Source organism: Humulus lupulus, chromosome 2 (genome assembly GCF_963169125.1).
Source record: "Humulus lupulus chromosome 2, drHumLupu1.1, whole genome shotgun sequence".
In the NCBI taxonomy this organism is placed as follows: domain Eukaryota; kingdom Viridiplantae; phylum Streptophyta; class Magnoliopsida; order Rosales; family Cannabaceae; genus Humulus; species Humulus lupulus.
Window position 1 is genome coordinate 66,273,107 of NC_084794.1, and position 22,361 is coordinate 66,295,467.

Consider the following 22,361-nt stretch of genomic DNA (forward strand, 5'->3'; position numbering starts at 1 on the left):
CTTGGCCGACTTCGTGGCAGAATGCGCGGGATTCCATGAGATCCCATCAGAAGACTCACATCAGCTCGCCTCCTCAAGTTCATCGTGGAAGATCTTCGTTGATGGCTCATCTAACGAGAACGGCTCCGGGGCCGGAATCATTCTGATATCCCCAGAGGGGCATAGATTCCACTCGGCGCTAAGGTTTGGGTTCAAGGCATCTAACAACGAGGCAGAGTACGAGGCCTTGTTAGCTGGACTTAGGATAGCTAGCGAGCTAAAGGCGAGCTCTGTCCAATGCTTCAGCGACTCCCAGCTCGTGGTGAATCAGGTTCTAGGCGAGTATGAGGCGCGGGGTCCCAAGATGGCCGCCTATTTGGCAAAGATAAAGTCCGAAATGTCTGCGTTTGGGCGGGGGTCGATCGAACAGATACCTCGGGAGCAGAACGCCAACGCAGATGCTCTCGCCAAGCTCGCCACCTCGGGAGAGACGGAAACCCTGGGGTTGGTGCCAGTTGAGTTCTTGAAGAAACCTAGCATAGACGAAGGTCAGGCAGATGTTGAAATGATCGACATCAGGCCGACCTGGATGACTCCCATTATTGAGTACCTCGTCGAGGGCAAGTTACCCGAAGGACGCAACGACGCACGACGAGTCCTTTATCAAGCTCCGAGGTATACGCTAGTCGAGGGGGTGCTGTACCGACGTGGGCATTCATTACCTCTCCTCCGGTGCGTTCTTCCAAGCGAAGCGAAGGCCATCCTGCAAGAAGTTCATGACGGATTCTGCGGAGATCACACTGGGGGGCAAAGCCTGGCCTTGAAGATCCTCCGGCAAGGTTATTACTGGCCGACTCTGTCCAAAGACTCGGTCTCATATGTAAAAAAGTGCGACAAATGTCAGCGGTTCGCTGCGGTCTCCCGAGCTCCTCCGACCGAGCTAAAAATGATTTCATCTCCATGGCCATTTGTCGTTTGGGGGATAGATCTAATAGGCGCCCTGCCCACCAGAAAGGGCGGGGTCCGTTACGCCGTGGTAGCCATTGACTACTTCACCAAGTGGGCCGAAGCGGAACCGTTGGCGACAATAACATCGAAAAAGGTACTAGACTTCGTGGTTAAAAGCATCGTATGTCGATTTGGCCTACCTAAAAAGATCGTCTCCGACAATGGTACTCAATTTGACAGCGATCTGTTCACCGAATTTTGCGAAAGGCACGGAATTGTGAAAAGCTTCTCGTCCGTGGCCTATCCCCAGGCGAACGGCCAGGTCGAGGCTGTCAATAAAACTCTGAAGGCGAGCCTCAAGAAGAGGCTAGATGAGGCAAAGGGGATCTGGCCAGAACAGCTCCCCCAAGTTCTGTGGGCCTATAGGACCTCACATCGGACTCCCACGGGTCACACTCCTTTCTCCCTAACCTTTGGAAGTGAAGCAGTCCTCCCCGTGGAGGTGAAGGTCCTGTCACACAGGGTCCGGTCCTACGACCAAGACGGGAACCATGAGCTCCTACGCCATTCCTTAGACTTAGTGGGTGAAAGGCGAGAGGATTCACAACTCAAGCTCGCCCATTATCATCAGAAGATCACTCGCTACTTCAACACTAGGGTCAAAAGACGTGCCTTTGGCGTCGGTGATTTTGTCTTGAGGAGAGTTTTCCTGGCCGGGAAGGAGCCCAAAGATGGGGTTTTGGGACCAAGCTGGTAAGGACCATACCAGGTCGTCGAAGTCATCAAAGAGGGAACTTATAAGTTAGCTCGACTTGGTGGAGGGGCGGTCCCGCGGACTTGGAATGCTATCCACCTAAAGAAATACTATCAATGATCCATTTGTAAGGCCTAGAAGGTCACCTTCCGTGTATAAATAAAAATCAAATGTTTCTCTTTATTTGCAAGTGTAATTTTAAAGTAACCACGAAAGACCCTTTCCCAGTTACTTGGGGGGCATATGGTACCTGGATATAACCAGGTCTCCTTAACGACTTAGGTGTTAATTTTTATCTATGGATAAGAGTTATCACAAACTAAGTCCTATCCTGGTTTTAACCAGGTCAGAAAACTTAGAAGTTAACTAAAATTTGTTGACCGTGGTTCTTCTTTAAAGAGCCCGGGATATGGATAAAAGTTGACGCGAACTAAGTTTTTTAAAATAAGTTCCTGGTTCTAACCAGGTCAGAAAACTTAGAAGTTAACTAAAATTTGTTGACCGTGGTTCTTCTTTAAAGAGCCCGGGATATGGATAAAAGTTGACGCGAACTAAGTTTTTTAAAATAAGGTCCTGGTTTTAACCAGGTCAGAAAACTTAGAAGTTAACTAAAATTTGTCGACCGTGGTTCTTCTTTAAAGAGCCCGGGATATGGATAAAAGTTGACGCAAACTAAGTTTTTTAAAATAAGTTCCTGGTTCTAACCAGGTCAGAAAACTTAGAAGTTAACTAAAATTTGTTGACCGTGGTTCTTCTTTAAAGAGCCCGGGATATGGATAAAAGTTGACGCGAACTAAGTTTTTTAAAATAAGTTCCTGGTTTTAACCAGGTCAGAAAACTTAGAAGTTAACTAAAATTTATAGATCGTGGCCCTTCTCTAAAGAGCCCGGGATATAAATAACGGTTAACCCGAACTAAGTTTTTTAAAAATAAGTTCCTGGTTTTAACCAGGTCAGAAAACTTAGAAGTTAACTAAAATTTATAGATCGTGGCCCTTCTCTAAAAAGCCCGGGATATAAATAACGGTTAACCCGAACTAAGTTCATAGAAATAAAGATGAATTGTAGCCAAATGCATAAAAATATATATATGTTAAACTGGTTGAGCAAATTGTCTCGAGGTGGAAGCACCTCATAAAAAATCTTATTACAATGTAAAGTAAGAGTTCAAAATGCCCAAAGAGAAATATCCTAAGCCCCATCAGTTGGCCTTTTGGAGGTCGCGCTATCGTCCTGCCCCGCCGCGGCAAAGGCCTCTCCAGTCTCCGAGGGAGGAGCCTCCTTATTTAGGCGGGCTTGGAGCTTCGGCAACAAAAACGCCCAGAGGTCCGGGGGCATGAAAGAAAAGTCCGCGTCCGGATTGTGGGACCAGCAGTGATAGAACAGGTCTTGTAAGGACTGCTCCGAAACGACCCGCTCGGCTTCCAGGGCGGCCTGTGCGGCCTGGGCCTCGGTCTTCGCTGCCTCGAGATCCGTCCACGACGTGGTCAGGGAGTTTTTTAGCTCTTGGTTCTCGGAACGGATCTTCTTCAGTTCGGCTTTGGAGGCCGCCAGCGCGTCTTTCGCCTCTTGGGCCTCCTGAAGCGCGGTCTGGCGCTCAGCCTCCATACCCTCGAGCTGGGCCTTGGTCCTGGCAATGCCTCTGTACACGGCAGCAATGCCCTGCATGAAAGGAAGGATAAATTAACTAACTGGAAGAAAAAAGGCGGCGTATGAGTGTTAAAGCTTTAAAGGAATGGGACAGTTTACCGTTAGGGTCATGTCCATCGAAGACTCTATAACTCGGACCGGGCTCGTTGCTTCGATGGCCCCAAGCTCCTTCTCCTTGAGCTTGTAGAAATGGCTGACGGCATAGCTTGCCGACTCATATACCGTCCCCCGGAATGCTTCCGGCATCTTCTCCAGATCTTGGGGATCGACCGGGATGCGCACATCCGGGGCTGCCGTGGCTGGGTTCCCGATCTCCATTACCCCGACCTGGACGGCTATTGGAGATCGTTGGGATGGCGGGAGCATGGGCCCTGTCCTGGCAACAGGAAGGATCGCCCCCGTGCCCTGGGATGGAGGGGCTTTCTCCTTCTCCTTAGCCGGGGATTTGGTGGAGGTCCCAGCCGAGCTCTTGAACTCTCGGAGCCTTTTTAACCTCGGCCCTGCTGGGGGGTTCCCACCAAAGACAACGCCCCGCAGACTATTTCCGGGCTGAGGCATCTCTTCTGCTAAGAACAAAAAACATGGTTATTACAAGGTAGCAATCATGCAGAAATAGAGACAAAAGGTTCAAACGCAATAAGTAAGCAAATACTAAGGGAGCCCTACCCCCCGAACTGGAAGAGCCTAGGACGATTATCTCGCGAACTGGCGCAGGTTCTAGGTCCGGTTCTGACTCGGGGCTGGACTCTTCTACATACTGCCTAGTCCCCGGAGCATAGATGCCCCTCTGGAGCGCTGGCCACGTGCGTAAGTAGGTCCCATACTCCTCAAAGAGGATCGACCTAAAAGCTAGGGTGCTATCTACTACTACGGTACCCTTAGGCCGACTCTCTTGGTTGTCCAGCACGAGCTGGTCAACGCAATGGAGTAAGAGCGTATCCAGGTCCGGATTCCTCGGATGACGATGGACGATCTGCCTAGGGTTGAACCTAACCAGCCGGGGGTCTGCAGTGGCCCTATCTACATTCTTAAATAAGTAAGGGTTACCTTGGCCGGAAGGACCCGCAGCAGCTCCGGATTGAACCCTCTCCTCGCCCATCCCCTGGGCGACCTCCAAGGTCCTCTTCCTGTTCATCACGAGAGGCACTTCTTCACCCTCCTCCTCGCCTTCGTCGTCTGCGACCTCCTCCGCGACGATCGGTCTGTTGTCGCGAGCTGGGGGAGGCCCCCGGGGCCTTTTCAAATTCAAAGTCTGATTTGGGAAAATCAGCTTGCAGAATACCATCGCCTCGTCCGTCACGAGCGCGCGGTAGTCTTTCTCACTGGGGGGCAAGTTCGCCAGTGTATCGTATTGACCCCCGAGGGTCACAGACTTTTCGGTCCTCGCGTAGATGGCTGCAAGGTTGGTTGAAGTCAGAAGTGGAATAAGGGAAGAGCTAAAATAGGATAACCTTTAAAAGGCGAACTAAATCAAGGATTTCTTACGAGGACGGTTGAAATAGTGATGATCGCAGTTTCGGAACCCAGTTGACATGAAAAACTGGTCTTTGAAGTCGTTTGGATGGCTCGGCAGCTCGATGACTGCTGCTGTGTTAGGGAAGCGGGTTAAATAATAGAACCCGTCGCCTCGCCCCCGCTGGTCCGGGCTGGCTTTGAGGCAAAAGAAGTATAGAATATCAGCAGGAGTGGGGACCTCCCACTCATGCTTTTGAAACAAATACCTCAATCCCGCCAGCAGACGGTATGAGTTGGGGGGGAGCTGAAATGGGGCCAACCCCACATAGTTCAGAAAATCAGCAAAATACTGATCCAGGGGGAGGAAGGCCCCTGCCTTGAAGTGTTCACCGCTCCAGGCCGCGAACGACTCGTCGAGCGGCGTGCAGCTCCGCTCCCCATCCGCAGCAGGTCGGGCGATCACGGAGGCCATCCCCAGGGGAATGTTGTGGTTGAGGAAGATTTTGGTGATCTTTGCCTGGTCAGTTATCTTCGAGACGATTCTCTCCGCCTCGAAAAACGCGTCAGGGGCCACCTCGGCCTGTTTCTCCACCGCCGGCCCAAAGTGAGGAATTGGCGAGCTGGTCATCGCTGCCTTCCCTTTATCCTGCTGGGAGGACGAACTTCCCACATTCTTCTGTGGCAGATTTCTCTTTGGAGCCATCTGGTCGCCTATCGAACAAAAGAAAACACTTTAGAAAAGGCGACCCAAGCAAGAGAATGAAGCAAGTATAATTTACACGAGCTGAGGTAAGCCCAGCCCGTGGAGAGTAGAGCCACGCGTTTCGAAGAACACGCACCTGTGCCCTCAACAGATCCCAGATTACTCGGAATTCGTGTGTCAGGGGGCTCAGGGTTAAAAATTTGCCTTGGGGGGAAAGTTTCAGCAGGCAGAACGTTGCAAAACCGCTTTTGAGGCGTATTCCCTAAGCTACCCGGTTTTACACCCCAAAATTCCTAAGGGTCCTACCCAGAAATTGTTCCTAAGGGAGAACCATGGAACCCATATTCTAAGACGATGTCCCATGGCAAGTGTGCCCTAATCTAAGAAGGGCTGTCACCCTCCATATCCGCGCAACCCAGAAAATCCCTGCATGTGGCTACAGTAAAAAAAATTTACCTAAGCTACAGTGGCATGCTTTCAAAAATAAACTGGGTCAGGAAACTTACAGTGTGTGGCTGGATGGTGAACGAGATTGTTGCGCTGGAAGGAGCTTCGTTGGTACAGTGGCTTCGAGGGCTTTGAAGAAACTTGTACGCTTCAGCTTCGTGAACCAGGAGAATGAGAGCAATGGAAATGAGGGTTTCGTTCTTCGGAAGGTCAAAGAGAAAAGAAGGAAATTTGAGAGGTTTTGAATGATAAGATGACTCGTGCGTGGGATGGCCACCCCCCTTTTATACAATGGGGAGATCAGGTGTAGAAGACTCTGGGAAGGCCCTCCACTCGAAACATGAAACGACGGCAGGGCAGTAGGCTAGGTCATTTAATGCGATTCTCGTAGAATGTACCTTCGCCGCCCACGGCGTTCCACGTGCAGCACACTGCGGAAAGCATGGAATACGAAGGGTTGTGGGGGAAGTCTAAAAGCCCCTACTATGGTCTCCCATATCTGACGTCATAGACCACGAACAGGAGCTTGGGGGGCAGATGTACGCCCTGGTTTTCCCACGGGCTGTTTAGCAGGGCGAGCCTCGGACTAAACCTGGTTTAGTCCGAGGCTCCCACAGGCCGGAGGTTCTATTTCCAGGACGGGCCCTTGTCAGATCGAGGGGGTCCTGTTTCCAGCTCGCACTTGTTGCCCCAGGAGCTGGGAATGACATCCGACGGCCACGAACAGATAAGCTCGGGTTATGAACTGCTCCGGTCGCGAGCTTCTCAGGAAGCTCCGACCCTATGGGAATTCAACACGCAAGATAAACGTGCATATTCCTGCCATCACGTGTCCGATATCCCCCTGACTTCTCGGACACGCAGCAGGAACGTGCGTATTCAGACACCCACGGACGGGTTGGGCCGTGCGGCCCATTATCTCCTTCCATACTGATTAGACCACACTTGTGTGTCAGGTTTAGGAATTAATCATGAATATCACAAATTTGATATGACAAATGGTAAGGTCACGGGATGACCTCCCTACCAACTTCCAGGTGCCTTCTCCTATAAATATGGAGACCCTGGGAGTTGATAGGGGTTGGAAAAAATAGTCTTTGAAGAACTATATACTTTGTAAACCAAATACCCAGAGAATATCAATAATATTGACTAGTGGATTAGAAGGATTTTAACCTTCGAACCACTTAAAAACGTGTCTTGAGTCACCTAGTTCTTTCCCAAAAGATTTCCTATCTGTGACGGTTCTACTTTTAGTACTAATCTCTTTCTCTTCTTCTCTTAATTATCTGTTGCCGAAGAACCGCGTCAACACTTGTCTACTAGATATCCAAGAGCAAAGTTATCCATTTCAAGAAGCAGTGAGTCCCTCAACAAGCGAGGAATATGCACGCTTCGATCATTTGGAAATGAACAAACCTTGCAATATTTACAAAAAGAAAATTGAAATAAAGTAAATACGGTTGAAATCTAGTACAGAAAGTACTAAATGATACAAAACCCCAGTACCTTAACAGAGGAAACCTGATCAATATTCGCAAGTACATCCAATATCTACTCCTTGTTAGTCTATTATTATCTACTCGATCAACCAGTAAAGCCACAATAGATGAGCGATAAAAGAGTATTAATCCCATTCTTTTTTTAAATTGATAGAAGAGTTGTTCAATGTTCCACTTTTCTTGTTTACCCATTTTAAAGAAGAAAAAATGCAATTAATTATAAGAAAAAATCATAAAGGAAGAGGAGAACCAAAAGTCCTCCAAAGAAACAATCACAAACTATAAATAAAGAAAAGCATTCCCTCAATATCATTCACCCATAAAACCAATCCAAAACTTCAAAGAATCTTTTGGAAAAAAAGCCCCAATTAAACAGCCAAAACTGGAACATTCCCTAGCAATCTACCATTATCATTAAAAACACTCAGCAAATAATTAGCCCCAAGCAACGCCAACACTTCAGAATGACAAAGTCTGTGCTAAAGCTTTAATTTCATCGGCAGTTCCGCATTGTTAAACAAATCTAGAAGGCCAGGATCGCATCAAATATCACATCCACATAATCACACATCATCAATAATTTCCAAATAAATAATATATAATACATTAAAAAAAATTAGAATGTATTCAAAACTATAGTGATGAGAACAATACTTTTCTCATAGTAAAAGAAAATAGACCAGAAATTTGAGTCATGCTGACACCAAGAGATGCGCACAATTTGGGACAAAAATCTGGCCCTGTGCCAGGTACTTAACAGTATGATAAGCTGGCATCAAAAAAATGTCTTTGAAGATAGCTTTGGACAGAAATTGAGCTTTTTCAATTTCTTTATTAATGGAACTCAGTGTTTCATCTAATCTTTACATTGCTGGATTTAAGAGACTTATAATAATATTTTTATTTTCTTTTGGAAAGTACTGCTTATTATATATTTCTCTAGTTATGTATAAACAAAAATTATTGTGTGTGTGTCTCAACCCCTTCAAAACCATCCCGGGCATAACAAAACAAGAAACAGACCTACCACTCAAGATGACCCAAAACTGCTTTCAGGAGGCCTTTTCTAAGATGCAAAATGTCTCGGGAATCCCCCTCCATCAACATGAAGGAAGTTGATTTAACACATTATACATACAGCCTTTGTTGCTTGTATCAAGCTTTATATGACCTGTAACTACTTTATTAGCATGTAATGGTATTGAAGTCTTAATTACCAAAAAAAAAAGGATTTACTTTGGAAAGGAACCACTAAGACCACATCCAATCATGACTCATTCAGATCTCTCTAAGTGTCTCTGTCTAATTGTAAATACATGATATGTGTGCATGCTATTCAGAAATGTAGATCATGTTAGGCTAATTCTAGTTAAAACCCGGTTCATGTCAACAACAGCTGCATATCTTCCAACTAACAGTGAAAATATACTAATTAATTGTACCACTTACTTGGGAGCATTTCCTTGTGAAGTAGCATGAAATGAAGTACAAAGCTGACCTGGATAACATAACATTTAATTTGGTTAATGTGAACCTTAAAATACTATATGATATATAACTCATATTTGAAACTCAATGACAAATTAAAAAAACTAATGACAGTGAAACTTAAAGGCTAAATATGTCAAAGACCTTGTCATTTTCTGATTAGAATAGAGATTGGTGTATTTGGTTGTAAATTTAGACAGGCCAAACACCCATACAACAGCGGTAGCACATGAAAACTGCAACCAAAATTTTGGGATACAGTTTGGTTTAAAAGTGTAAATGAATTTATAGCCTTTTCTCCTTTCTTACTTGTTGATAGATTGAGAGGTCTTGCTGTAACTTATTTCTGTTTGAAATTTTTCATTGTTGTGTTCCCAATTAGATGCTTAACCTCTGGTTGAGTTTGTGATGGTCTTATTCATTACAATTTTTTTAGTTGTAATATTATTTTCGCCATATGATAAAAAGTAGCATTGTTACTATAATTATTTTTTTTTTAAAAAAAAGTCCTGCTGACTGCTAGAAAGTCGTAGTTGACAAAAACCATTTGCTAATAACCTTCTTTTTCTAGAATACATCTATCATAAGCCAACATTTCAAAATATACAGACTGGAGTCATAAGCATGTACATCAAAAACAAAGTTGACACCTATGAACCATTCAAATGTGTTCTCATGTATTTCAAAATAATACAAAACTGAACAAAATCATTCTAAAAATTTAAGTTTCAACATTTTAAGGACAAGCAAATTTTAACAGCAACAACAAAATACAAAAAGGCAAAAAATCCAAATGTCTACCTCATTTAAAGAGGAAGAACTAGAAGAAATTGCAACCTCTGAATCTGGTAGCAGTAACACAAAAGAGAGTTCTTGCGAACTCCTTTAGATGCAAAAATATAGAAACGTATGAGCTCACAAAAGAAAGCTGGAGATGGAGAGAATTTGAAAAGAAACAAACTATTTAATACCTCAGAGTCCACAACAAACCATCATAATTGTGCCCCATACTTGCATCATTCATAATTCTACAACACATTTCAATTTTCTAAGTGAACAATCATTTTCTATTTAAAGCATCCATAAACAAGCATGTAGAAGATGCATTTTAAAAAAACTCATGTCATCAAAGAAGCTATATACCCTAACAAACATGCAAATAGAATGTTTAAAAACCAGCATCCTGTTATCATTTTTTATTTTATTATTTTAAGCAAGGAACGTACAAAAACATCAGTATAGGAAGTATTATCCTATACAAGCCTACATCGAAACACAACTAAAACAATGTAAGTTGATTATGCATTTTAATATGAAAGGCATCTTAAAAATAGTTGCATAGTTATGAAATTATAATAGAAAATTAGCATAGCAAACACATAAACAGAAAGGAACAAACTAAGGGTGATATAGGACCAAAGGAGAAAATAGGATAGATAAAAAGAGATGAATTGTAACGACCCAAATTCGCTAATAAGGCTTAGGGGCCTTGATTAGTGTGTCGGGAGGGCATAAATGGGATTAGAGTGAATATTATTGACTGTGTGAATATGTGATTAATGATGATTATATGGTAATTAATGATATTATGTGATAATATGGAATATTTATGTGATATATGTGAGAACCGCATTATTATGTGGGCAGGTTCATAAAGCGCAACTCGAGACGATCCTAGGGTCAGATAGCGGAAAAAGTCACAACGGGACTTAAGATATGACTATGGACAAGTCAGGGGTATTTTAGGTATCGGGTAGCGATTTGGACTATCGGGTCATAAAATTAAATATATGGAGATATATTCGAGGTTAGAATGTCTAAGCAGGAATATTGGGGAATTTTACCGTTTTGGCCTCGGGGATGGTTCCAGCACCCCGAGCCATGGGATTAACTTAATGAGTAAGACAAACTTAGGAAGCCTTTAGAAAATTAGACCGACATTACCATTTTCCCTACTCAGCTGGTTACTCTCACTCTCACTCTCAAGAGAAAAAAAACAAAGGGAACTAAACTAGAAACTCTCAAGGGAATTGGGGAAATTGAAGATGAAGAATTGCTGGAAATTTATAAGAATTCAGGAGCAATCTTGGGGATTAGCTCAGTAGACAATCAAGGATTAAATCAAGACCAAGGTAAGCATGAATCTCCTTCTTCTTGTGGTTAAAACTTGAGTTTCAGCTGGGTATTGAGGTATTGTTCAATTGATGATTAGGGTGGAATTGAGCTGGGGAAATCCTTGGAATCAACTAGGATTTGGCTAAGGGAAGGGTTCAATCAAGAAGGTAAACTTTGTTTCATGAATTGATGATTTGAGTTTGAGTTTTGACTGGTTATAACAGGGTGTTTACGTTCTTAGAGTTTCATGGATTGGAAGTGAATTTTCTATGGCTTATTAAGCTAAGTTTCTATTGAAATTGTGTAGCAAGAGTTGAGGATATGTTGGGTGTTGAAGTAGGAAGCTTAGGGGTGGTTTTGGCTGAGGTTTTGAGCCTTAAAATGGTGGGTTTTCTGGGTTCGAAAGGAAGGGTCGTGGCTCTGTTCTAGAGCGCTACGGCCCTAAGACGAAAAAGGGCCAAGGAGGCTCGGCCAAGGGAAGGCGCCGCAGTGCCCAAAGCAAGGGCTGCGGTGCGTGTCCTTGCCCAGGTTGGTCCTTGGTTATGTTTTGGGGCTAGGGCCACGGCTAAGCTCCAAGGGCCGCAGCCCTTGATTGTGCAATTGAACTTTTAAGGATTCTAGGCTTGGGGATGGGGTCTAGTTTGCTCGAGATTGGTTCCACCACCGTGCTTGGTGGAATTTGAATTCCCGGGAGTTAGTTTTGTGACCGGGAACCCTAATTTGAGTTTTAATGAGACCCTATACTTTGGTTGTGACTAGGTGATAAAGGCTTAGGCTCGGTATCGGATCGTGCTTGAGGGGCGTTGCTCATAATCCAAAAACGAAAAGATTAAAGGTAAGAAAACTGCACCTGGTTGAATATATGTGACGGGACTAAGGGTTCCCTATTGTAAATGCTTGAAAGGATGGTATTATGCCATGCAATCCATTTAGTGAACCAACGACCTAAGGGTGCCAAGGGTTTCACTAGCGCACAGGGCGCGGCTCGGGCACTGGTAGCCGAGGACAGCTTATTATGCACTGAGCTCGGTTTAAGCGGGCCGGAGTCAGTGGGATAAATAGAGGGTGCGGCCTAAGTCGTCGGCCCTGAGTATTATGTGGTGTGAATGATATAATTGATTGATTGCATTTAGAATCTGAGCTTATGTGCAGAATGTCTGTTGTGAATTATTTGATGAAAGATCATGCTTGCTGATTAAATTGTCTGATATCAATGATTGTGTTGTATATGATGTTTTCTTGATGGGCCTTGGCTCACGGGTGCTACGTGGTGCAGGTAAAGGCAAAGGCAAGATTGATCAGCCTTGAAGGGAGAGCTCTGCAGGGTGAATGTACATGGCAGGCCGCTCAGCCGCCACGGCTGAGAAGGTTACAGGGACAAGAGGACTAGAACCTTGTATTTTGCCTTAGTATGGCTAATGTATACCTTTAACTGTTGAATTTCGCGAACCAGCTTTTAAACACTGATGTTTTGGGGATCCCTTCTGTAAACTGTTTATAATATATAGGGTGTATCTTTTGAGGCCAAAATGTCTTTTAACCCTAGAACACTTAAACTAACGACACGTTTTTAAAATAATGACTTGACTTGCAAGTCCTGCACTTTACTAGCGGTCTTGGCTATCCAGGGCGTTACAACTTGGTATCAGAGCGTCCTAGGTTTATGGGTTCCTGAAGACAGGCTGGACATGTACATTCGTTGCAAGAGACAAGCTCAAATCAGGGTTCGCTAATGTGTATATGTGTTTATGTGCTTATGTGCTTATGTGCTTGTGATGAGCTGTGAATGTGTTTGTTATCCAGATTTCCGGATAGCGTTTAGATTGATGACCTCGGGGAAGCAGAATTATCGATGTCTTTCACGGTGGTGACCAGAGCTCGCGGATGAACAGAAAGGCTTCGCCTCTCCCGTTTAGTGTCCGGATTATTCTTCCAAGGAAACACAATACGAAAACTCGTCAACTCTCCCGGACTCCCGAAGGGGTATCCTTCGGGGAAGCTCCTTCCAGGAGAAGCTCTTCGAGTGGTCTCCGCGGAAGCAGTTCCGTGCCTCGCACGGAACAAAGCCAAACGGTCGAGTCCTAGAGGAGGCATATTTGGAATGATATCCGCCTGACACAGGATCCCGCCTGACACGCCCGTCAGGTCAAAGCCGCACACATCCCAGCACGCCTAAGGGTACCTTTTCGCCTACTGTTCCGCTGACAACTTGGAAAAGACGGCTGACTTTGTGTGTTCCCCATACTTTCACGTAAATATACCCACATAGAGTCTTGTAGCCATGCTACTACAGTAATTGTATCCCTATTTATGGCTGGTGTAATTAAGACTCATGTACGTAGAGAAAAACCCTAATCCAAAAACCTAGCTATAAAGACCCCTTCATTTTACAAGAAGAGGGACAGAGAAATCATATAGCAAAAACTCTACTAAAATCTCTCTAGCTTCATCTTCTTCAAGAGAACCCGAGAGAAACACTGTGAGTGTGTGAAGTTCCTGTGCACCAGCCATCTTACTGTAACCTTTCCCAAGTATAATAACATCGACTTGTGGACTAGGGCTTGTTAACGCCTGAACCACGTAAACGTAAAAACACTGTTTGTTTAGTTACATTTCAGCATTTCTACAGTTCTTATCTTTTTATTATTCTGTTAGTTATTCGTTTCCGAAAAACTCGGTAAACATTTTGGTGCTTTCATTGAGAGTCCAACTAAAAATGTACCAAGGCAAGATAGCCCGACACTTTAACATGAGAGTCCAGAGCCGTACATTCGAAGTTGGGGATCTTGTCCTACGGAGAGTATTTTCTGCTACGCAGGATCCGGGAGTAGGAGTCCTTGGACCCAACTGGGAAGGCCCCTACGAAGTCCAAGAAAAAGTGGGCCATGGGACGTATCACTTAAAGAGACTCGACGGATCTAAAGTCCCGCGCGCCTGGAACGCGGAGCACCTCCGCCGTTACTACCAGTAGGCCCCGGACCATCCAGTCGGAAGTCCTTGGTGAAAATAGCAAAAGTGAAAAATGTGGAAATAATCCTCCCTGTTGTAAAACTCACGCCTAGCAGGCTAATTTAATGAAACACGGAGAGATTCACTCCGCTTTTACTGCACTTTTTATCCCTGTGTTCAAAGCTGCGTTTTAACAAGTGACCACGCGGTCCGGAGACGTCCGGACCCCACGCTCACTTGGGGGGTATACATGGCTAAGGCATAGCCATACGCCCCTTAAACAAAACGTACACAGAACACCACTTATATGCTAGCATTGTGTTTGAAATTTTTAAATTGTTTGAAATGTTTAAGTTGTTAAGCTTAGGTTTATTTTGTTGCCATGAACATGCTTGCATTACGTGTCATATGTGTATTATGTGCTTATGTGAAAATTTCCATGGAAATGCCTGCCATTATGTATCATGAGAATTATCTCCTGTGTAGCCCAGCGAGGGACGGGACTGGGGGTTGAGGCACGTTCATAGAGCTACACCAAAACACCCCCAACTCCCTGACAAGTCCTTTGCAGAATTCTCCGCGATCGCTGTAGATCTTTGCTTCGCAAACTCCAGCTCCGGGTCTCGGAAGGCAAAAGATGGCAAAATCCGCGAGCGCTGTAGAGCTTTGCTTCGCAAGCTCCAGCTCCGGGTCCCGCAAGGCGAAAGATGGCAAGATCCGCAAGCGCTGTAGAGCTTTGCTTCGCAAGCTCCAGCCCGGGTCCCGCAAGGTGAAAGATGGCTAGACCCGTGAGCGCTGTAGAGCTTTGCTTCGCAAGCTCCAGCTCCGGGTCCCGCAAGGTGAAAGATGGCAAGATCCGCGAGCGCTGTAGAGCTTTGCTTCGCAAGCTCCAGCTCCGGATCCCGCAAGGCGAAAGATGGCAAGACCCGCGAGCGCTGTAGAGCTTTGCTTCGCAAGCTCCAGCTCCGGGTCCCGCAAAGCGAAAGATGGCAAGATCCGCGAGCGCTGTAGAGCTTTGCTTCGCAAGCTCCAGCTCCGGATCCCGCAAGGCGAAAGATGGCAAGATACGCGAGCGCTGTAGAGCTTTGCTTCGCAAGCTCCAGCTCCGGGTCCCACAAGGTGAAAGATGGCAAGATCCGCGAGCGCTGTAGAGCTTAGCTTCGCAAGCTCCAGCCCCGGGTCCCGCAAGACGAAAGATGGCTAGACCCGTGATCGCTGTAAAGCTCTGCATCGCAAGCTCCAGCTCCGGGTCCAGCGAGGCGAAAGATGGCAAGATCCGCGACCGTTGTAAGCCTTGCTTCCCAGGCTCCAACTCCGGATCTCACAAAATAATGCATGGCAAGCTCCATGGCCATTGCAAGTTTCAGCTCCAGAAGCAGACATGCTCGATCCCCCCACTCACAGCCGGCTTTGCTTCGCAAAGCCCCTGCTCCAGGATCACACCTGGTGGGCGTGGCGATTTCCCCGACAACAATGAGCCTTGCCTCGCAGGGCTCCGTGCCAGGTCCCTGAAGTCAACCACCATGAGGTTCGCAACAACAGTTAGTTTTGCTTCGCAAAGATCTAACCTTAAGTCTAGCGACGCTCACCAAAAGAACTCCCGTTCCAAACAATGGAACGACTCACCTTAGCAATCCCAGCGAACAGTATAAATACAAGTCCCGAGATTGGCTATTTGCCTCAGGAAAGCTAAAGTACGGTGAAAGGAGCCTGGTCGTTGGAACCAGGAAACCTTCGTAACCTAGAAACTACATGGGAAAAAGACATCATCCGTTAAAGCTTCAAGTGGGAAGTGCATAGGTTTTGGCCGTTGGAACCAAAACCCCATACGCCCCTACAACAGTTTCTACCGTATAAATGTCTACCCTAAGCGCAAAGATAAATAAAGAACTCGGCAGAAAAGAAAGGAGAATGCTATGATTATGGCAAAAATGTCCGCAATGAAAAACTCAAAATGAAAAATAATTAAAGATAAAACCCCTTCAAGCATTGGGGGTAACTACAGCTTCCACGACCGCAGCATCGGGGGCATCGGTTTCAACTGAGGCTGGCGGAGTCGGCTCATTGGAAGGAGGAACTTGGTCATGAAAAGGTTCAGAGGTCCCCGCCTCTCCGGGATCTCCCGCCTCAGGAGCTTCAGCACGTTCGTCAATGTTGTAAGTTTGGACGTACGCCTCTGGTCCCTGATCCCACACGAGTAGCTTCTCCCTCATGGCTTCGGCATCATCTCCTAGATAGCCTAATACCTCCGGGTTCACTTTCCAGAGTTGATGCATGAGGACCACATGCGATATATTAATCGTCCTGTTCAGTATCACCTCAGCATCCTCCTTCTCCTTCAAACGCTCCGCCTCGGAGGTTGCCAGCTGTGCTTCCGCGACAGTTAGTTGGGCCCTCAATTTTTCCATTTCGGCCTTGGAGGCATCCCGCTCCCCCTTAAGAGAATCAATCTCCTTGCGCTGCTCCCTATTTTGGTTCAGCACGGATTGCTTCTCGGTCACATGCCCCCTGGCAGTGAATTGCAAGGCCCCGATCTCTTTATCCTTCTCGGCGAGCCCCAACTGCAGCATAGACACGAGATCCCTGCTCCTCTTATGGAGTTGCTCCTCCTCGTGCAGCTTACTCTGAAGAGTGGAATATTCCTCTTGCCGCTTAAGGAGGAGATCGTTTTTTGATTGCAAGCGGGCTTCCAGGGTATCCTTCTCCACCTTGGCTTGGGACAGCTCTTCCCGGAGCTTGGAGTTTTCGGCCTTAATCCCATCCGACCGCTGTCTAAACTCATTCTCTGCCTTGGCCCGGTACTCTTGATATTTGGCAAGATATTTCTTCTCCGCCTCTTCTTCAGCCGTGCGCCGGGCCTGATCAATCTTCTCCGAAGCCCCCAAGGCCTGTTGGGTCAGTTTCTGTTTCTCCGCCTCCAAGGCCTGGCGAGCCAGTTGGCTCTCCTCCAGCTGAACCAGAGCTGCACCAACCTCCCGGAACGAGCGTTCCGCGATCATAGAGGCCTGCAAGGAAAGACAACAGAATGAGCTAAAGCCGGACCAAAAGACAGGTGATCCCAAAAAATAACAACTGACGGCTTACCCCGGACAGTTGCTGCTTCACAGCGTGTGTCAGCAACAGCGGATCCTTGCTGCTACTGATGGCCCATTTCTCAGAATTGAGCTCGCATAAGCTCAGGGCCATGTCCTCCATCATCTCAGCTCCGAACGGCGCCAATGCACGTCCGAGCCTAGGCACCAGCCTCTTCTCCAAGGCTGGACCATCCAGAACCGCTCCGGCCGGGTGAAGAGATCTCACCCCCTCGGCCAGCTCAGCTCTCTTCACGGCAGACAAGTTATCTGCCCTTCCCTGAGTAACAGCCTTCTCCGCCTCTAACCGCCTCTTCAAAAAACTATCGGCCCGTCTTACACCCTCTAGGAGGGCAGCGGGGAAACTGGTTGGCTTCCGTGGGAAGTGGAACTTCAGGCCAGGCAGAGGAAGGTTGGTTGTCTGAGAAGAAGGAGACCCCGGAAGGGTGGACCCCCTTTGAGCTGGGGGAGGAGGCAGACGGGGTATTAAGGCCCCGGTCTGTTGCTTTTGCTGCTGCGGCATCAGAAGTAATTGCCCTTGTTGCTGCTGCTGGTTTGGATGTTGTGGTTGCTGCAGCTGTGACGTTGGTGATTGTCTCTGTTGTTCTTATTGCTGCTGTTGTTGTAGTTGTGCTTGCTATCGTTGCTGTTGTTGTTGCCTTCGACCAGGAGAAGAGTGTCTAAGGCGTTTCTTCTTAGCACCCTCAACATCTTCTCCCGGACGCTTGCTCACCCCAGTTGTCTTCACGGGGAACACAAGCCCTTCCCCGTCGCTGCTGCTACTCGAGACCATCATGGTCTCAGAAGGCCCGTCAGCAGGAGACTTCTCTACCCTCGGAGACACTTGCGCCTCGCCACTCGTCTTCTTGGGGGAGGCAGTTTTACCTCCCCTACCAGCCTTGGTCTTCCGTCCTTTCCCCGTGGACGGGTCTTGGCTAGTGGCAGCCTTCTTAATGAGCAAAGTCACTCTCCCCAACATCTCGGCTTCCGGATACTCTGCAAGAAACGTACAAAGCAAGGTTAACGAACCAACGAGCAATGAGAAAGAAAATAAGTAAGAAGCGGCAATCAAAAAGCACAAGCAAGCGCGTCAGCAGGGAACAAGAAACGAGAAAAAGAAAAGTTTGAAAGGGACGACCATGCACGAGAAACGTGGATGGCCTTCCCCGAGCAAAACAAAACATCGCTTCCTGCTCCAGGAAACTCCCGTACTCCTTGAAGTCCGGGAATGACATGCTGAGAGAAGAAGGGTCAACCATGATGACACCTTCTGGCAGACTACCGTCACTCAGACACCAGAGGAGCTCATCTACCCTATCGCAATACCTGTCGAAAGGTATCCTACGCGGATCTAGCCTAAGGAAACGGGGATCAAACCCCATCTGAGAGGTCCGGGAAACCTCAGACAGGCTGGGGGTGTAAATCAACCGAAAACTAGTCTTACCTCTCCCGGAGGTACTAGCCCCCGGAGCCCCTATGTTAGGGTAAGCCGCGGCGTGGCGAGCCTTGATCTCCTCTTCCTCCGGCTGGGGGTAGGGGAACCTCTCCGCCCAACTAGGAGATAAAGTATTTTCGTCCCGGGCTGCTTGGGTGATCACCTTAGACAGCTCCAGGGCAATCTGCTCCCGGATGTCAGCCGACACCTGAGTCTGCCCCCTGCCACTCACTGGCTCGATATTTTGGAAGGAGGCGAGTAACCCATACTCCCTCAACGATTCGGAGGTCACAAGTCCCTCCACTCTCAACTCTTCCTCAGAAAGCCCTTCGTAGAACTTGGACCTCCTTATCATCTCCGCGCAGCGAGGTGTCCGCGGAACGACTTCTGCAAAAATCAAGTACAAGCGTTAGAGATCCTCCCAAAAGGCAAATCAAACGAACAAAGTTGAAAAGGAGAGGAAGGAGCACTTACCAGGGATTTTGAAGTCCAAAGATAGGGCTGGCACCCTCTTTAGCGGGAAGCCAGTCGTCAGGAACCAGTATTCCCGGAGGTCTGGAACCCTCGCGGTATGACAAGTGGGGCACATCACGTCCGGGTGCCTTTCTAGCCTGTAAAACCCCACCTTGTCTGAATGACCCCTCATAGGCTGAGACTTCAACCCGTAAAAGTACAGCACCTCCTCCGGGGTAGGAGCTTCCAGTCTCCGGGACTTGCAAAAGATGAACCACCCTGCTAAGAGCTTGTAGCTGGGAGGAATTAACTGGAAGGGGGCAATCCCCGCCTTCACACAGAAATTGGCGAAGTAACTCCTTAGGGGCAGGTGCGCCCCACACACTATGTGTGCCCAGCTCCAGGCACCAAAGCCCTCGTGACTCTGGCTAGCTGACTCGCCCAGCACCGACAGACGGTGCCACATCAGACCTGGGATGTTCTTCAGGCCTGCCTCAGAGGAATACAGCTCCAGCATGCCATAATTCCTGAAAAGGTTCGGCTTTTGGTCCATCTCCCAGATGGAACTATTGGAGGTTGGTGGGCTAGCCGCGACCACTTTCGCCTTTCCTTTCCCCTTTCCACCAGCGACAGGAGAGCCCTTCTCTTGGGCAGAATCAGCCTCCCCCACAGCAAGGAGTTGTTCCTTTGGGATGTTCATCACTGGACAAAAGAAAAGAAAGAAGAAAACACTCTAAGCAGTCAGCACCCTTGTCATACCCTAGTGGTATCAAAGGCGTCGGGGAGACCCTCCCCGAAAACTGCTTGGAGAGGCTCCCACCGAGCTTACCGAGGGATTGGCACCATGCCACCCAAAGGGCAGCAAGGAACCAGACTCAGACCCCGAGCCTAAGCCCACCAAAAGAAGTGTTTTTCCAGAGAAAGACACCCTAAAGGCGTTCATGCTTATGCCCTAAAACAGCAAAACAAGGGACGACTTTCCAAACGCAAATCGCCAAAGCATGCAGAAAAGGCTACTTATCGACTCACAATCGATCACATGCCTACCAAAGCCCTATTCACGCATGCACACAAGCAATAATGGCAGAAACCTCTACTCTAACAACTACCAACAACCTAAGGTCTGGGAGGAAAGAGCAAAGTAGAAATACTTACTGATATTCGGGTAGGTGGAGGTTGAAGGAGTAACTGGATCACTGCACAGCACGATCGCGAGAAGTAAAAGCTGCAAAGACGAACGGCGATTCAAACCAGGAACTTCGGGGAATAAACCCACTGCCAAATCAAAAAGAAAAGTTTCCAGATACTTACCAAAAGAAATGGCAAGTTCGGGGGAACGTAAGCCGGGAAGCCTGAGAGTTCGAAGGTTTGGAAATCTGAAAATCCTAAAGATGGAGAATCTGAAAGCGTAAAGAGGAAGAAAGGTCCTTTCCCTCGTTTTTATAGCAGGGAAGAAGCCGTTTCGAATTCCTCAAGTGGACGGGCCCGATCTTCCCATTCCGTGTGCATCAGATCCAACGGCTGGAGAGGAAGCGACGATCCTATTTATGACTCCTCGGATGGGAATAAAGTATTTATTTCCCATCATTACACCACCTCGGGCCCTGAGTACCATTAAAAACCGTCAAATCATTAGTCAGATGACTGACGCACGCATCCTCAACCAGTCGCCTCACGCACACGTCTTGGTCGCAGATCCATTCCCAGAATGACACGTGGTCCTTGCCGCACTTGAGTACTTGATCTCAAATGGAAGAAATTCCCTTTCTTTTTCATACTAACACTCAGGCGGGAAAAAGGAACCCTTCCGGGAACACAGGAGGTGCCCCCTCGCCTAGTCTAAGAAACCGATTGTACAAGCTCCCGGATCTCTCAAAGCTCCGTGACCTTGGGGGGTAAATGTTATCCAGATTTCCGGATAGCGTTTAGATTGATGACCTCGGGGAAGCAGAATTATCGATGTCTTTCACGGTAGGTGACCAGAGCTCGCGGATGAACAGAAAGGCTTCGCCTCTCCCGTTTAGTGTCCGGATTATTCTTCCAAGGAAACACAATACGGAAACTCGTCAACTCTCCCGGACTCCCGAAGGGGTATCCTTCGGGGAAGCTCCTTCCAGGAGAAGCTCTTCGAGTGGTCTCCGCGGAAGCAGTTCCGTGCCTCGCACGGAACAAAGCCAAACGGTCGAGTCCTAGAGGAGGCATATTTGGAATGATATCCGCCTGACACAGGATCCCGCCTGACACGCCCGTCAGGTCAAAGCCGCACACATCCCAGCATGCCTAAGGGTACCTTTTCGCCTACTGTTCCGCTGACAACTTGGAAAAGACGGCTAACTTTGTGTGTTCCCCATACTTTCACGTAAATATACCCACATAGAGTCTTGTAGCCATGCTACTACAGTAATTGTATCCCTATTTATGGCTGGTGTAATTAAGACTCATGTACGTAGAGAAAAACCCTAATCCAAAAACCTAGCTATAAAGACCCCTTCATTTTACAAGAAGAGGGACAGAGAAATCATATAGCAAAAACTCTACTAAAATCTCTCTAGCTTCATCTTCTTCAAGAGAACCCGAGAGAAACACTGTGAGTGTGTGAAGTTCCTGTGCACCAGCCATCTTACTGTAACCTTTCCCAAGTATAATAACATCGACTCGTGGACTAGGGCTTGTTAACGCCTGAACCACGTAAAAACACTGTTTGTTTAGTTACATTTCAGCATTTCTACAGTTCTTATCTTTTTATTATTCTGTTAGTTATTCGTTTCCGAAAAACTCGGTAAACAGTGTTATTTACCGGATTACTAGGAAGCATGAGAAACTGATAGGGGCCGGCCCTTGACTGCTGTGTGAAAATATTGAGGCATGTTTATTAACATCGTCGTGCATATAAATGAGTATATGGATGATTAATTGTATATAGTGCTTGGATGAATGCTTGTTTTGTAGACATTGTGTGATGAGTATGAGGTTGGTGGCGTGTTTATTAGCAACCAGCGCATGTGGATGGATGCTTATATGTTAAATGTTTGTGATTGGTTATGCTCCATTGGTGGATCTTGGGGAAGCTTTTACCCTGTCATCATGGTCTAACTGCCGAGTCGTTATTTGCAAATTGACTTGGATAGCTATGCATCCAAGAAAGTCTACACGACTAGCCGGCACTAGGTCTAGGGCCGGGAATGATGACCAGGGCCAGAATCCTCTACCATTCCCTGAGAACTGGCAGCAGTTAATGGCTGATATGAAGGCTCGACTACAGAGTCAAGACGAGCAGATTCGTATTCTGCGACAGCAGGCTCCATCAAGGAGTGCTGCCCCTATTGTACCACCTACAGTGTTTCCAATTGTGCAGCATGGGGAGGTTCTTAACAAGTGGGAACCGTTATATGAGCGGTTCAGGAAGCAGCAAC

At 47.1% G+C, this 22,361-nt stretch overlaps 1 protein-coding gene and 1 long non-coding RNA gene across 15 annotated transcripts in view; both read right to left on the minus strand.

The window, feature by feature from the left end:
* Positions 1-22,361, minus strand: part of LOC133817967 (uncharacterized) — a 45,494-nt gene that overhangs the window by 8,445 nt on the left and 14,688 nt on the right. For 3 of the 14 annotated variants that reach the window (XM_062250635.1, XM_062250636.1, XR_009885749.1), the window contains 3 exons: positions 9,897-9,953; positions 9,727-9,808; positions 8,887-8,935 (listed from right to left, as the gene is read on the minus strand). The exons of 2 other annotated variants lie outside the window; for them this stretch is intronic. In XM_062250635.1, coding sequence (XP_062106619.1) covers positions 8,887-8,935; positions 9,727-9,808; positions 9,897-9,953 — 188 coding nt within the window. Of the gene's footprint in view, positions 1-6,480; positions 8,533-8,886; positions 8,936-9,726; positions 9,809-9,829; positions 9,954-16,241; positions 18,057-22,361 lie in introns of those variants that run through there. 9 more of the 14 variants (XM_062250628.1, XM_062250634.1, XM_062250629.1 and 6 more) reach the window with 6 other exon arrangements.
* Positions 19,460-20,683, minus strand: LOC133817966 (uncharacterized). The gene is made up of 2 exons (XR_009885747.1): positions 20,260-20,683; positions 19,460-20,173 (listed from the first exon to the last, which is right to left on the minus strand). It is a non-coding gene; the product is annotated as an uncharacterized LOC133817966 (long non-coding RNA).